The sequence below is a fragment of the Amblyomma americanum genome, chromosome 3 (genome assembly GCF_052857255.1).
Source record: "Amblyomma americanum isolate KBUSLIRL-KWMA chromosome 3, ASM5285725v1, whole genome shotgun sequence".
Taxonomy (NCBI): Eukaryota; Metazoa; Arthropoda; class Arachnida; order Ixodida; family Ixodidae; genus Amblyomma; species Amblyomma americanum.
In genome coordinates, this window is record NC_135499.1 from 202,674,096 (window position 1) to 202,689,980 (window position 15,885).

General features: G+C 45.1%; 1 protein-coding gene across 5 annotated transcripts in view; it reads left to right on the plus strand.

Moving 5' to 3' along the window:
- The window catches only part of LOC144125903 (mediator of RNA polymerase II transcription subunit 12-like protein), an 84,262-nt gene that overhangs the window by 1,193 nt on the left and 67,184 nt on the right, over nucleotides 1-15,885 (plus strand). For all 5 annotated transcript variants that reach the window (XM_077659705.1, XM_077659707.1, XM_077659706.1 and 2 more), the window contains exons 5-13: nucleotides 309-392; nucleotides 762-921; nucleotides 3,389-3,636; nucleotides 4,290-4,400; nucleotides 5,186-5,340; nucleotides 7,631-7,751; nucleotides 7,866-8,012; nucleotides 9,233-9,332; nucleotides 13,693-14,051. In XM_077659705.1, the coding sequence (XP_077515831.1) occupies nucleotides 309-392; nucleotides 762-921; nucleotides 3,389-3,636; nucleotides 4,290-4,400; nucleotides 5,186-5,340; nucleotides 7,631-7,751; nucleotides 7,866-8,012; nucleotides 9,233-9,332; nucleotides 13,693-14,051 (1,485 nt within the window). The remainder of the gene's footprint in view (nucleotides 1-308; nucleotides 393-761; nucleotides 922-3,388; nucleotides 3,637-4,289; nucleotides 4,401-5,185; nucleotides 5,341-7,630; nucleotides 7,752-7,865; nucleotides 8,013-9,232; nucleotides 9,333-13,692; nucleotides 14,052-15,885) is intronic.

The window sequence follows — 15,885 nt, forward strand, 5'->3', positions numbered from 1 at the left end:
TTTTATTATACGGTTTGCAATTGTTGACAAGAGCAGCAAAGAGAGCTAAGATGAGTTTATTTTATGCTTCCCGTTTGCACTGTGCAGGGAAGGTCATTCGAAGGAGGTGGTAGGTGGTACATTTGGAAATCAAATGATTGTAATATGTTGGATAGTTTGAATATTTGTGCTGTCATATAGGCACAGTAGTCACTTGTGTCTGAAATGGGATTTTGCCATGGTGCCATTTTAAAGTGGCACACGATCTAGTGCTTATACAAACTACTGTGAATGAATAACTGACAGGCTAGTTTTGAATGAATCTGCAGGTTACAGCCAGATCGAAGAATGCAATCGAGGCTTGGTTTCGCGATCTTGCTGGCTCAAAACCACTCACCAGCCTGGCAAAGAAGGTAAGCATCTTGGAACCTTTCCTTGTATCAGCTAGTGTACGAATGAAGTTTCGTTCAGTACATGGAGTAAAAATTTGTAATTTGTTTGCAGTGACGAAAGATATGGTATTTTTATTTTAAACTGCTCTTTTGGTGGAGGTCTTGAGAGTGTAGCAAAGTTTATGCAAACCCATTGGCAAAATTTGGTCGAAACATTACTGTCTCGGAATTCAGTATTTCAGTTTGCATGTTTAAGTGTAGAAGCTTGTTTGTGTTTTTTGTGAATAAAAATCTAGTGGTGAATTTTTGTGGTGCAGTCAAAACATGTGGAGTGTACCTGATTGCTGAATTGCAGTCACTTTTTTTTTTTTTCATTTTTGTCCTTTTCAGGTTCCGATATTCAACAAAAAGGAAGAGATCTTCCTAACATTATTTGAATTCTCGGTACCCATGCTACGAGCTGCTTGGTTTATTAAAATGACTTCAGTCTACCAAGTTGCCATTTCTGAAGCCAAAATGAAGAAGCGACAACTGCCAGACCCTTGCCAAGGTATTTCCTGGGTGTCCACTTCTCGCTGTGCTTTATGCTGTCCATTGTGGTCATGTTTGTGAGCTGCTGAAAGAACCACCATGAACTGATAGTTATCATTTATTCCAGCCTTCTTGCTGTATTTACAAGGCTACTGATGTTTAGCATGCATTGTGACTGCTTGCTTCACTTGCTTGCATTGCATGCATTCATCAGGTGTTTAATGGCCTCACAGCATTGTTGTGTAAGTGCGAGCACAAGAGAAACTGGATGCAAAGTTGCAGAGATAAACAGTGCAAGTGGCTGCATGCCTAAATGGATGTGTGACGAGTGGCATAAGCAGCAAGGATGTGGTCACAATGCTGCATACAACTTCTGTGTTTTTTTTTTATATATATATTCCTGCACCTCAGTTATGACTTCACACATGTGAATGTCAAAGATCAGTGACACATCAGAGGTATCTATGAGAAATGGCTTTGTTAGGGTGTTATGATAGGAATTCAGTTGCACTCTGCCAAACTGGAAGAATGCAACAGGTGGAGTTAAATTCTGTGCTATTAGGCTGTCTCTGTAAATTGTAAATTTTGGGGTTTAATGTCTCAAAGCGACACGTGGGCTATGAGGGACGCCATAATGGAGGGCTCCAGATTAATTTAGACCACCTGTGGTTCTTCATGAAGCATGCACTGTCATTGTACAGCAGCTAAGCGTGGCCACCACGGCCGGGATTGTTAAACTGCATGTCCTAATTGTTGTACAGTATTGTGCATTTTGATCATGAAGACTCAAAAATTTTCCCGCCTCAACCGCTGGCTCATTTGCAGTGAAACTGCACACACAGGTTGACTGCACACACAGGTTGCGTATTATGGTAACTTTTGTATCGTAGCAAGTTTGACAACAGTACTTACTTAATTGAGCCCCTGCATGATGCGAAAACATGATTGCCTGCGTCGAGATCGGCGAACCGAAACCCGCAAACGCCGTTTTTTCGCTGAAGGGCGGCAGTGGCGCCTCGTGTTTTCTGCAGTGGAAAGTGTCAAAAGGCGCCGAGGTGAGCGTTGCAAGAAGCACGGTCCCTTTGATTACACAGTTCCGGCCATTTTGTCTGCTTCGACTGAAGCGCTTCCAACATTTTCGGCTAACTGAGTGTAAAAAAATATCAGAACAACTGATTTAACGAGGCTTTACCTTTCAAAGAATATTATTTGTTCTCTTTTTCTGCAGAGTGACTTAATTCAATTCGGCTCATATCATCTGCTTTCGTGACTCTTAGAAAGCATCGGAGGGCGAGAGCAAAAAACAGATGGTGCCACCACCGCCCTTCAGTGAAAAAAACGGCGTTTGCGGGTTTCGGTTCACCGATCTCGATGCAGGAAATTATGTTTTTGCATCATGCACGGCTCAACTAAGTAAGCACCATTGCCAAACTTGCTACGATACAGAAGTTACCATAATATGCAACCTCTGTGTGCAGTGTCACTACAAATGAGCCAGCGGTTGAGGTGAAAAAGTTTTTTGAAATTCTTCACGGTAAAAATGCACGATACTGTATATTCCAGGCACATATCATCAGTTCACAACAAACATGACGCAACTTGATCTGCATCATAGATATATTTTTAGACTTTAGTTTATGTATAGTTTAGTGTATGTATACTATATTAGCTGTCCTTATTCTAGCATATTGCAAGCTTTCTTTTATATTCGGTTATAACTAAGCACTGATGTATTGTGTTACTGCTAGTGTAGAACTTGTTTCAGACACCCATTCTCAAACGTGAAGCGTTTGTGGCCATCTCCAGTTTCGCCTGCCTGCTCTCTGATTGTCTAGCATTAGTATAAAAAAAATTAAATTTTCAAAATTTCCGGGCGGTAAAATTTTTGCAACGATGCAAAAAAGTAGCTCATGAGATTCTGATACTGTTTCATATTTCCTGTAATAATGTGTGCATCGCCGCTCATTTGTGAAGTGTGACGGAAAACATGAACTGTGAGGCATTTCATTAGTGAAAGATGATGGTTTGGTTTGGTTCATGTAGTTTAATGTCCCAAAGCAACCCAGGCTATGAAGGATGCTTTAGTGGAGGGCTCCAGAAAATTTCGACCACCTGGGGTTCTTTAATGTGCACTGACATCGCACAGTACATGGACCTCTAGCATTTCGCCTCCATTGAAACGAGACCATTGCGGCTGGGATTGAACCCACGTCTTCCGGGTCAGCAACCGAGCACCATAACCACTGAGCTATCACAGTGGCATCTAGTGCAATGAAGCAGTCTGCAGTCTTTCTTGATTCTTCTCCAGCTGCCAGGTCAAAACCAACTTTCTCATGCAAGCCATGGTGGCACTTGTACATGTGTGGATGTTCTGTTGACTCTGTTCGGTACACACGGTCCTTTTGACCATGAAATTTTTTTCTTGGGCCCCTTTCTTCCGTGGAATTTTGCTCTTCTGTGATGCCGGCACCAATCCCTGGGTGCAGAGTGGACTGGCCCGCTGTGCAAGTTTCTACGGGAGCTACTGCTCAAGTTAGTGGAGCATAGCCACCCAACGGGCCCGCCCCCGCCTCCTCCTGGAGGAGGAGGGACCACGCCAGGTGGGCCTGGTGGAGGTGGGGCCAGCCCCAGCCCCACTGCGGCTGCAGCTGCTGTCACTCCCAACATTCCACCCGACACCACTATAGCCAAGCAGTGGCACTATTGCACCAACCTGGCCACACACCTTTACGAGGTAAATGTGTGCTTCTGGGAAGTCATCATCATCATCATCATAGTGGTCTCCAGTTAGCCCTGCCTTGTGTCAGCTGCAATCACCCATCCCTGCAAATTTCCTTATCTCACTGGCCGTCCGACTCCGTTGCTCCCCTGCTATATTTCTTTTTCCCATGAAATACACTCTCTTGCTCTGCTGCATCACTGATTATCTGTTCTCTGCATTAGATGTTCTGGCCATGACTACTTCTGGTGGGGCATCGTTAATCCTTCTTTGCTAACCTGTGCTGCTGTCTGTCTCTTCATGTTATATTTGATATGAATTCATTGATTCTGGAAAGTAATTGGTTGCAAACTTATGATCTGTTTGTTGCGTGCGATAATTTAGTTTCCCTTTAAACGAGTGCTACTTTGCTTTAGTACTACTATCCTCAAGCAATCAATTGGAAAATTTTACTGATGTTCAACAGTGAATTAATTTAGAGTGCTTACTTTTGTGGCTTAAAACTGGCTTGAAAGATGTGCATAGCCTCACATCCCACGGCAGCCTCATAATGTTACATGTCAAACAAAATGCATATGAAGTCAAGGGAGTGGTAGCCATAATTTCACCAAAATGGCCATGGGTACTATGTAGTTGCAAAAGGTGTCTGTTTTATTTGCTATTGGCAGGAGGGGCTCCTGGACCATCAGGACTTTCTGAGCTGGATTCTGGAGCTGGTGGAGAAGACCAAAACTCCCGATGACTCCATCTTAAAACTCATCATGCCATTGACCCTGCAGGTTGGTTGTAGTTGCTCACTATGTTGACATCGCATGCCAGCTATCATGTTGGCCTGTTAATTTTTGCCTCAGTAAAAGCTCGTTAATTTGGCACCCGTTAATTTATAAATCTGGATAATTCAAACAACCCATGCAGACTCTGCCAACACCAATATAAGTCTATGGCATTGTTGCTTGCCTAATCGGATGCTTTCTGTCTCACACCTGTTAATTCGGACAGCTTCCTGAAGGGAGGCCACGTTCAGGTATGACTGGCACTGCAAGTGATCGTCATAATAGCCCTGCTCCAATCTGTATTGCATGCAGCAGAGTTATTGTGTGCTGCAGTCTTTCAGTGCACTGAAAATGCGATCGTCCACGTGCAATTTGCTTTTTGTGCAGTGAAGCTTCCTCACACGCGATGCAGCTGCTTGTGAGGGGGCTCCACTATTACCACACTGCACTGTGAGGGATGCTGCGGAGGTCCTTTTCATTTTGGAGCTGTTCTTCGACTCTCCCAACAGTGTGCACACGATAAAGCATTGATGGAAATTTGGAAAACAGCCACTGTCGCTCTGCTCTTATCGCAAGTAGGCGACCATTGCGCAGTCTTTCACCATTTAAATTTACCATGATGCAAGTGGCTCTTGTCAGCTTTTTTTAGGATCATTCGATAATTCGAACTGCGGATAATTCATTTTTTTTTCGGTCCTTTGAAGTTCAAATTAAAGAGCTTTTACTATATATCCATGCTTGCAGCTGATTCAGCTAAGTCTCTTTTTCTTTCCGTCTATCCTCTGCGACAGTATGTTGACGAGTTTTCTCGCTCTGAGCTGCTGTCAAGGAGGCTGGCGCACCACTGCTCCAGGAAGCTGAGCCAGCTGGTTGCGGATTATACGGTCAGCTCTCCAAGGAGCCAGAGCCCTGTCACAACAAATGCCAATTCAACAGCGAACGGCGGGTCAGTGAATCTGTGTTCTTTCTGGCTGCCTGACGACTATGTGCTGCAGCGCCCAGTTATATTGTCTAGAATGCTGCAAAACTGCATGAGATGCATATCTTGCCTCTTTTTCAATCTGTTGCACACTGAAAGCATATAGCAGTGAGTTGTTTTCTGTGAAGAATCACTAAAAATAACTAAAAGGTGATTTTTTTTTTTGTGAGAATTAAGTAGAATTGTAATGTGAGCAGCTGATGCTAAGCGCCTATGTTTAGACCTGAGGCTGCTTTGGGGAATCTGTAACCCTTTGGTAAGAATGCTGTGAAATGTGCTAGTGCTACATCTGATGGTATACTAGGAAAATCATATTTAAAGTCTACTACAGCCACTGCAGTGGTGTAGTGGTTATGGCGTTCAACTGCTGACCCGAAAGATGCAGGCTCGATCCCGGTCGCAGCGGTCGAATTTCGATGGCGGCGAAATTCTAGAGGCTCGTGTACTGTGCGTTGTCAGTGCATGTTAAAGAACCCCAGGTGGTCAAAATTTCCGGAGCCCTTCACTACGGCGCCCTTTAGAGCCCGAGTTGCTTTCGGACATTAAACCCCCCCCCCCCCCCCCCCGAACCAAACCTCAAAGTTTACTAACAGTATACTAATGCTAGTGCATGAAGATATACTATACTCCGTTTCATACATAGCAGGCAACGCTGTGGAGGCAGTGGAAGTAGTGCGTCCGCGAAGTCATATTACCCTGCCACATGTCATTCGTTCTTCTCGAAACTTGGTGAGTGTTGGATGAAAAAAAAGAAAACGGGCAGTATAAAATCTAGTGGTCGCATTCAAAACCATGGTCAAAGCTGGGAGGTGCTCAGTGTATGGGCCCTCTGGCTGTAATTTTCGCTTAGTGTGAACTACTTTTTGGTCATGGATTGAGCAAGAGCAATTCGCCCTACCAACCGCGAATCGTATCGCCACACATAATTCTTGATTCTCGAAGTCTCAACGAGTCGCAGTACGAAATTGTGGCAAGAGGTACAACAAAGTCCAGGAGGTGCCAGCCACGGCACTTAGGGTTTATCGCAACAAAATATGCTTGGTTCACTTTGATTGTATGGCGAACTACTTTTTGGGCGCGGACTTGGCCTGAGCGAACTCGCGCACTAGCTTTGGCAGCGTTGCCAGCTATGTATGAAATGCAGTATAGTGCTTCTGTAAAATATGATGCAGAGAAAAGTGAAAAGTAGGGCCAGGTGCTAAGACACAGGCAAAACAATAAAAATATTGCCAATCCAAAAGCTTTGCAATTTTTTGAGGACTGCAATATGTATATAAAGTTGTAGAGCTACTGCCAACTGAGAATCTATTAATGTCTTGGCAAAAGTTCCCATTAATAGGAGGCCTGACATACCGTAAAATTCCGAGGAAGCGCCCCCACCACCGCAAGTCGAAATTACTGGCAAAGTAGGAGGGGGGAGCTATCCCGGAACGGCGGCGAAATTCAATACGGCGGCGACATTTTCCCCGCCAGAAAAAAAAAAGCGCAGTGCACATGGATTTAAAACGTCCTGCCGTTCTTTCTTGCTCGAAGTACTCGAAGAACGCAACATCCACGCATTCTCTAAACACTGGCGCGCCATTAGTCAACTTCCTTTGAAGTTTTGCTGTAGCCACTTCTCGAAATTCTTGTCCCATTTCCGTATCCGTTTCCGGTCGAACTTGAAGTCTCGAGATGTTTGGCGAACGTTCCTTCCATTTTCCCAATGCCATTGTATGACCTCAAGTTTCTTCACCACTGTGTACGAATGCATTGCCGACTTGACAATGCCAAAACAAAACAAATGGCACGTGACTAACGGGCATGCGAATGACTTGAAAAGCAGGATTGGATTGGATTGGATTCTTGGACTGGATGGGGCAGGGCAGTGTTGCCTTGGAATATTCTAGTTCACTGTAGCTGTACTGTAGCCTGGGCGTGGTGCGTGATAAGGGCGCGGAGAGGTGGGGGGCACTTTCCCGGAATGGCGCGGAAATGTGAAATTAACGTTGAAGTTATGGGGGTCCCTTGCATGGGTGGGGGCGGGGCGCTTGTTCGGAGTTTTACGGTAGGGGGATCACCTGACTGGAAATATCATTTTTGCTTTGACTGGTATAAAGGAGGCTTTTGATACCGGATACAGGATATTAGTGTTGAGGTGCTGTGATCGAAAGCCGAAGAGAAAGAAAAGTTCAGTGGAAGCCGACAAATGCTTTACAAATCTTGCCCTCTGTCTTAGAGATGCGCCTTTGCTCAAATACTGTTCCTTCCCTGCCAGGAACACTGTATCCCCAGTGCCCAACCCTCCTGCTATCAGTCCTCTGGCGGCAAGCTTTGCAGAATGCCTCAGCTGTTCTCATCACCGCTCCATTGTGCTGCAGCTATCGGCAGTCCTGCAGGTTGGCTCTGCTTTTTTTCTTGTGGACCAACCGTTTTGGTTGTGTTAGGGGAGTGTTTCAAGAACTGACTATGCAACTTAACAAATGTTATCTTTGTTTTGATTTCTGTTTCAGTTCATCACGCTGAAGTGCCCCAGTGCTCTGGTGTGGAACAACATTGGTGAAGGAAAGGCAAATCCCATTCTTAATGGTAGCCCCCTTGATTTGCTTCCTTGTCCGCCTTCATGTCTGCCTATGCCACCGAGGCCTTTTAACGCTCAGGTAAGTTTATGCTGCAGCAGATTACAATTTGATGCTTGCATTCTACTGTAGTCAACACAATTTGATTTTATTTGTCTTGCGAAACATATATTTTAGCCATGCAAGGCCATAAATGGAAAGATGATTTTGAAGATGTCTTCCTTCTTTGGCTGCGTCTCAATGAATGGAGAACTGTGACACATTTATGTATTTTTCTTTTTCTTTTTTTGCAAACATTTAATGGGTAGGAAGAATCAAAAGTCTTAAGAGTACTTGAAATTGTAGCTTCACCCTGAGCTACAGTTTTCTTGTAGACTTGTAGACCAAGGGTGTATTACTGAGCATGGAGTGTTCTAGCTATCACTGCCGGCATTTTTCTTTCAGCACGGTTTTAAAAGGATTCGGAACTTTAGAGTAGTTACTTCAAAAGCTACTTTAAACTTTTCATTGAAACCAATTTCAAAAACTGCCTGTCTGTGCCAAGCTGTCCAGAGGGAAGGGTTGGTGGAGCTCCTTTTTTGTGCTGTCTCACAAATATTGCACCACATGCCCGAGTTTAGTGCTGCTAATGTGAGTCTGTTAAGCCTGTTTTTGCACGACTTGCAAAATGCTTCTTATATATAAATCAGCTGGTCGGCTAATAGCTGTCTTTTATTAAAAAGAATGTGAAGACAGGGTGCCTGTTAGTGCAGATTGGTGGCTGCAGCAGTAAGCACACAATGTGATGAGTCTTTCTTTATATAAATTGATAGTAGTCACAGCAGGTGAATAGTGGTAGCATTGTGCTTTGTTCTTTGTGTCTTTGTGTCCGGAGCTCGGCCTTGTAATTTTTTTGTTAGCCACACGGGGTGAGGGATTTTAGTTGCCACTAGATTGCACACGCGATCAAGTGCAAGTGATTTTGTACTTTGGAAGACTTCTTAGGAAAATGAATGCCCCTTATTCAAATGTCCTGAGCCATGTTTAATAAAAGCAGACCAATATGCTTGGCCACTCCCGGTTCTAATGACTGCAGAGGACATGTCTCCCCATTTGCACTACTGAGCTTCTTTTGTGCAGGGGCACAAGTTCGCCTAAATAAACGTCTTATTTCAAGTTCAATTTGAGCCTCTTTGGCTCCCTCATGGTCATGGTCTGTCTACCATCATCGCTAAGTGATAGTATGGGCTTTTAGTGACAAGATGCAGCAGCAGATTTTCTTATGATCTATCGAGTTGGAATGCAGTGGGTTTGATGTGCAGGTGCGGCTGGAACTGCGCCGGGCAGAGCAGCAGGTGATCCAGCGGGGCCGAGCGGCTGAGTTGCACTGGTCGTGTGACAAGTGGCAGCAGATGGCTGCTGGTAAGAACTTTGAAACTGTGACCCAGTTTCAATTTGTAGTACCAGAATTGTTCATAGAATGGATTATTGTTTTCGTAATGAAAAAAAATTGACTTGTGATTTGCACTTCTAGCTAAACATGCTCAACACACAGTAGCAACACAAGAGCTGAAAATAGCAAATATATATGAACATTAGTTTTCTTTTTCCGTGCTTCCTGCTCTGCGGCTTCATTCAAGAGGCGGGGACTCCGGAACATTTTTTTGAGTGGGGGGGCAAGACGTCGAGCCTATGTTGTTATTCATTTATTTAATGCTCATTTACGTAATAAATAACAACGCTGCATACATAATAACAGCGCTGTGCTGTGTTCCTGCCTGTGTCCTTCTTCTACGTCCCGTTTGTTGCGCTGTAGTCATGGAACGTAATAAATGTTATATTTTTTTATTTTTTATTTCAAAACTTGACGCGAACTGTCACGTTGTGGACACACCAGCAGTCAGGAAGACAAAAAAGGCTTCCAAAAGAAACTGTTTAATGGGTTGACTCGCGCCTACTAAGAAATGAATGACTCGGCGGTAGTGATAGCCACAAGCGTGCTCGGTGGTCATCGAACTGAATGCCTGCAGTTCTTGGCCGTGCTCAATTTAAAGCTGGCAAGGAACCTTCGTGATAAAGAACCAAAAAGCAGCTACAACAATCTGGAAAGATGTGGAAGCATTTGCATGTGGCCGCGACCATTGGAGATAAGTCTGGTTGCATTACAAGACAAAATGATAAAGCTGCGTGCCAGTGTTTATGAGTGTGAACGAACAAATGGTGCAAAGATTCACGGCAATATAAAACAAAACTGAAATGGGAAGCTTTATGCACGAGGAGTGATCAATTGCATTAAAAAGTTTGTGCATAGTTAAAATTCTGCTAATCATGATCATGTACACAGGTCACACAGTCATCTTCTGTTGGGACATGACTGGCTTAGGTTACTCATATACGAAATGCTTTACAAATGGCTACGAAGCCAACTAGCTCAGCCTCACTGTGCTTTGCCTTAAAAGAGTCCTATAACTGAAGTGTTTCAATTGTCAGAAATCTGACCCAAGTGCAAGCAATTGGAGACTGGGGAGGCGCTGCCCCTTCTAGACAAATGTTGAGAAGGTGACTGCCCCCTTGGCCCCCCCCCCCCCCCCCCCCCCCCCCCGCCCCCTGTTCCGGGGTCCCTGTCAAGAGGTACTTTGCCTGTGTTTGTTATCTTTAGTACCGTATTTACATGAGTATAATGAGAGTGTTTTTTCTCCCTCAAGTCATCTGCTTTAGACTACACCTCCCATTATCATGGGAAAGAAGATAAGAGTGTAGTGCAAATTTCTTTTTTTTTTTCCTGCTCTTCAAAATAGCTACAGTTACCTTCACCACCAGGCTTGCAAGATGCGAGGAGAAGCCAGCTTTAAAGGCGTTTCGATAAAAGGTGGTGGCATGTGTTAGTCTGTGTACTCGCAGATGGTACAGATAATCCCATCTATAGAAAGAAAAGTAGGGTGGCATCATCAAGCGGCCGTAGGACACACACATCAAGCTGAGCACCTCCATTTCAGACAAACATATGCATACAAACCTATACATTTTGTTTGTCTTATATATACCTCCCATTGGCTGACCTCAATGTGGTGCCAGTTTTCCTGACTACATTTGTACCAAAACTGTGAGCAACTTTGTTCTGCAGCATTCTGGGTGGTGTCATACAATTTCTCGTTGCGTATAGACCAGAACTCAGGGCTGTTCTCCGGTGCAGCCATTTTCTGCCGACTGGCGCATTGCAGTGTGGGCATCTCTTTGAAGCCTGTGGGTCTGCTGCAGCTCCACAGCTGCGCCTGCATGTAGCCGGGATTTTCTGCCTTTCGGGAGCTAAAAAAAAACATTTCTGAGCATACTTACACAGCGCGGTTGTGTTGCAGGAAGTCTTTGCGTTATCAAAGGGATAAAATTGATGCATTAATCATGACATTTACTTTGACATTCACGTTAATTGTGCCGGTGCTTAACATGCGCTTGTGCTATCGCTACTGTCTTGGTGCTCATTGCAGAGAAAGGTTTTTGGTCAGTACCAAGCAATATGTGTACGGCTAGCGTGCAGTTCCAATTTCAATGTGCTCTTAATCCTTCCTGCTGGCCATAAAGCACCCCCCACAAATAGGGCTTTGTTGTCGCCTGTGTGTGCCAGTTACATCAACAAATTATCGTTGTGAGCTCAACTGAGTTGCAGGGCTAACAGAAAACAAATTTTGTCATGGTTTATGGTATCTGGCGCATAAAAATGTATTTTTGCTTAATTTATCAAAGCTTGTATAAATGTTAGCAGAGAAGACTGCTTTCACGAATTTTGCGGCCCGAAGTCATGTTTATTTTTCTCGGAAGCTCTCGACGCATGTGACAGCGTCACATAGCCGTTTGACCAAGTGTCATAGAATGCAATAAAATTGCCTATATTTTGCTGTGATTCAGGCAGATACAAGCAGCAGAAAGATACTGCGGTCAGCCCTTTACCCCGCTGATCCCTCTGATATATGTGCAGAAATATCAGTTTAAATTAGTAGCAGTCGTGCTTACTTTCCCTTACACGAAGTGTGTTTAATGGGAACTTTAGCGAGCTCAACGCATGGATGCTGAAGATGTACTGGTGATCGAAAACACGAGCCTGGACAACACGAGCCTGCAGCTGGCCTATCCGGTTAATGCTTGATATCACTGCACCATTGAGTCAAATCAATAAAGCTACATTCTGATGTATAAAATTATCATAGATGGTAGCGCACGTAAAAGACTACAACAAAAGACACGCCAGTGCAGAAATCTGCTTATAAGTACCAGTTTCCAGTCCATACCTTACCTGGTCGATTACCCTTGGATGTAACCTTAACAAATAACAATGCGCATCACATAACCTAGTGCTGTCTGGTAGAGGGAAAATTTAAGTAGTGATGCACAGCCTACACCCACATACGTTAGGTGATAGAGCACATCAACGATGGAAGCGAAAAACACGTAAACGTGTTCTAACCCTGGCGCGGTGCGACCTGCCGTCCACCGGGCCACCACACCGAGGCCACGCGCACCGACAGATCGACAGATGGGGACTAGTGTCAAGAGTAGGAGCACACCTGCAGCCTGCGTGCGAGGGTGAAAGAAACTGGTTTATAGCTCACATGTGATAGTCAAGTCTGAGGCTAGATTAATTGCGATTGGGATTTGAATGGATGATGTATGCACCTGCAGGTCCTATTGATGCAGGTCTCTTTAAAGCATTGGAGGCTTTACCCTATAATGTCTCTTGCATTTCTGAAGTAGTGTCTCGCAAATAACATTGGTATTTTCGCTGCTTCCGCACCTTTAGTGTGCCGTTTTTTTTTATCCTTTGCTTTAGTTTACCTGAACAGTTCGAGGTTACTTTATAATCATAATAAATATAGTTGAAACTCGGATCTAATGAAACACGATTTTACGAAGTTCCCGATCTAACGAAGAAATTTTGATTCCCTGGCAAGTGCCCATAAGGTTCAATGTGCTCTCTAACCCGGTATAACTAAACAAGCAACCAAAAAACCCGATTTAACGAAGTTTTTCCAAGAATAAATGAGTAAAAAAAGGTGATTTCTCACTTATTTTGCCCACGATGTCTCTCAGCTTGTTGGCCGCGTGCCAGCAGTAACATCTAGGGGCTGAAGTTGCGGCCTTGGTTTTGTTTTGATGGGGCTGCAAGCTGCGCCACTGCACAGAACAAAGTACTCTGCAGTCAGCGGCGCTTTCCATGTTGGCTTTGAATCCGTTTTACCATATGGCACTTTCACGCTCAAGCGATTCGGGCTGCTTTCATGGACTTTCCATATGCACAGGAGTGGGTTGCCGGCAAATGCGATGCTGCAATAGCTTATGGGTGCCGCAATGTTAAAATTTTAGATTTCGAAGGGCAAAAAATGCCTTCCTCGATTTTACGAATTTCCCGATTTAACAAACTAATTTGTGGTTGCTCTTCACTTCGTTATATCAAGTTTTAACTGTATTTCCATCTTCCTGGGGTCTCGAACTCACCCCTTATGTTATATTCGTGGTTGAGTTCTATTTCTGCTAATACAATATATATTTATGGACATTGCTCATATGCCTCTTAAAAATAATCTTGATGAGCAGTCACAGGGTATTGGGAGCGAATTCAAGTTGCTACATTTCTAGCTACGGCAAAGACTATAGTTGATTTTGCGGGTGGGGCCACTATTGACTGTTTGAGCCTGATTTAATTGAACCAAAGGCTTACGGGCTGCCTGTTAAAGCCTTTTTTGAACATCAACTGACTCACTGTCATTGTGTTCCCATGGCATGTGTGCAGGGACGACCATCACGCGTGTGCTGGGGGTGCTGGATGCCCTTGACAGGCACAGTTTTGACCGAGTGGATGCCACTAACTCGCTGGACACTCTGTACTCCAAGGTGTTTGCCAAGAGCGGTGATCAGCCGCAACCAGTGACTGCTGCGACAGGCGCAAGCCCCGCCAGTGGGGCAGCGGCCACGGGAGGTAGTGGCAGCACAGAAGGGGCAGGGCCTCAGCTGGCTATGCCTCCTCCGCAGGACGAGCCCATCGTGCGGCTCTTGTGCGAGTGGGCCGTGACTATAAAGCGCAGCGGCGAGCACCGGGCACTGGTCGTAGCCCGCTTGCTTGAGAAGCGGCAGAATGAGCTCAGCATTGAGGTAGGTGTCTTCTTTGCACCTCACTTCTTCGTTAGAGGTCACTAAATGAGGTTGGAGAAACCGGAGAGGTTTAGACGTGGATGCTGATGCCTGCAGTATAGCCAAGAAAAGCTTAGGGCTTGCTTATTTTAATGCAACACGTTAAGCGCCCCGTTTTTAAGAAAATCCGGTGTCTGCATTGTGAGCGAAAAATTACGAGCATGGCTCTGGCAGGTGGTCCCCTGAGAGCAACGTAGGAGGCAGGTTGGCCACCTTGGTCACGTGACCTTGTGGCATCATCACAACCTGCCCACCGAATAGTGAGCAAACTGTTTGCTCACTATTCGGTGCCTGTTTGCAGTTATTGGTTTTCTTTTTTAACATACATAGTATGTTGTTGATATTCGTTATTTAAGGCAGATTTCTTACTCAGCCACTAACTTTTAATGACGACAGTCAAGAACAAAAAACAGTTTTCTTAAATTACGACAAATTTTCTTCGCTGATCTAGTTACACAAGGTACCTCTGTAGGTGGCACTAGTTACCCCAGTGATGGAATGAAAGCTTCGCGGAGAGAGGTGGGCAGGTAACAACTTTATTGGTTTATGAAGGAACCAAGTGAAGGGGGGACGCGAAAAAAGGAAGCGGGATGACGATGGGCCCTCGGGCTGCTCTAGATGGCCGGGCACTGTTGTGCTTTGGTGACCCCTCGGGCCCAGCCCACTGTCAGAAGCTATATCTGCGACAGCGAGCTGCGCAGAGCAGCCTCCCATCGCTCCTGATGTCCTGATCCTTGCCACGGGGGCTTGGGTTTGTTTGGGCAGTTCAGAAAGATCTGATTAAAGTTGGCTCTAGTGCTAGGGCACAAGTGGAAGTGAGGAGAGGTTTCACCACGGGTTATAATTGAGAGGAAGAAAGGGGTCGTGACTGTGGCCGTTTGAAGCCTGCGCCAGAAAGCCTGGTCACTTTTTGGAAGAGATTTATGTGGTGGAGGGTAGATTAGGCGGGAATTTCTATAAAACAGGGTGAGGTCATGATAGTTGAGAAGCTGTTCTCTGGCACTGCGAGACGAAGGCAGGTCGCTCTCGGCCCGGTTGACGAGTGCTCGGGCTTGGGCATGAGTGGCCGTGTTGCCTGGGTGTTCGCTGTGGGCAGAGGCCCAGAGGAGGGTGATGAGGCGTTTTGGTGGGGGGATATGATGCTAGGATTTTTGCAGCCGGGGAGTGGATTTTGTAATTGGCATAGTTACAAATTGCTGTTTTGGAATCTCAAAAAATATAGTTAAGGAGGAGTGTGCGATAGCTAAAGCCAATTGCTGCCTCTTCCGCTTCCAGGGAAAGCAACATGCCAGGCGGCCAGGTGCACCATCGTGTGCCTGGACTGTCTGGGCAGAATGACACAGTTGAGGTTGTTCTGCCCCTTCCCCTTTCCCTTGCCCTCATTGCCAAAAAAAACGTTTGCTGAGTGTAGCAAGTGCTGGGGCATGGCATCGGTTTGGCCAATGACGAAATTCGAGAAAAATGAGGAATGGAGTGTGGTCAGTTTCAGAGCTCCTATATTATTTATACTGGCCCAAATCGCATTCAAGTGAGAAGGCAAACGAGCTGAGCACATGACACGGGACAACGCAAATGCAGATGCAACTTAAGCACTTAGCGTAATTGTACAAGCAACATGCCACCTGTTTCCAAATCCAAAGGGAAGGAACCCAGAGCAGATTTCACAACCCCGGGGGATGTGACCTATGCAAAAAAAGTTATGAAATCAGCGATGCACATGAGAAATAAATGAAGTATTGCAAGACACAAGGGTATCCGAATGCCATCGGTTGGGGATGTTCCCAGGCCCAAGTGC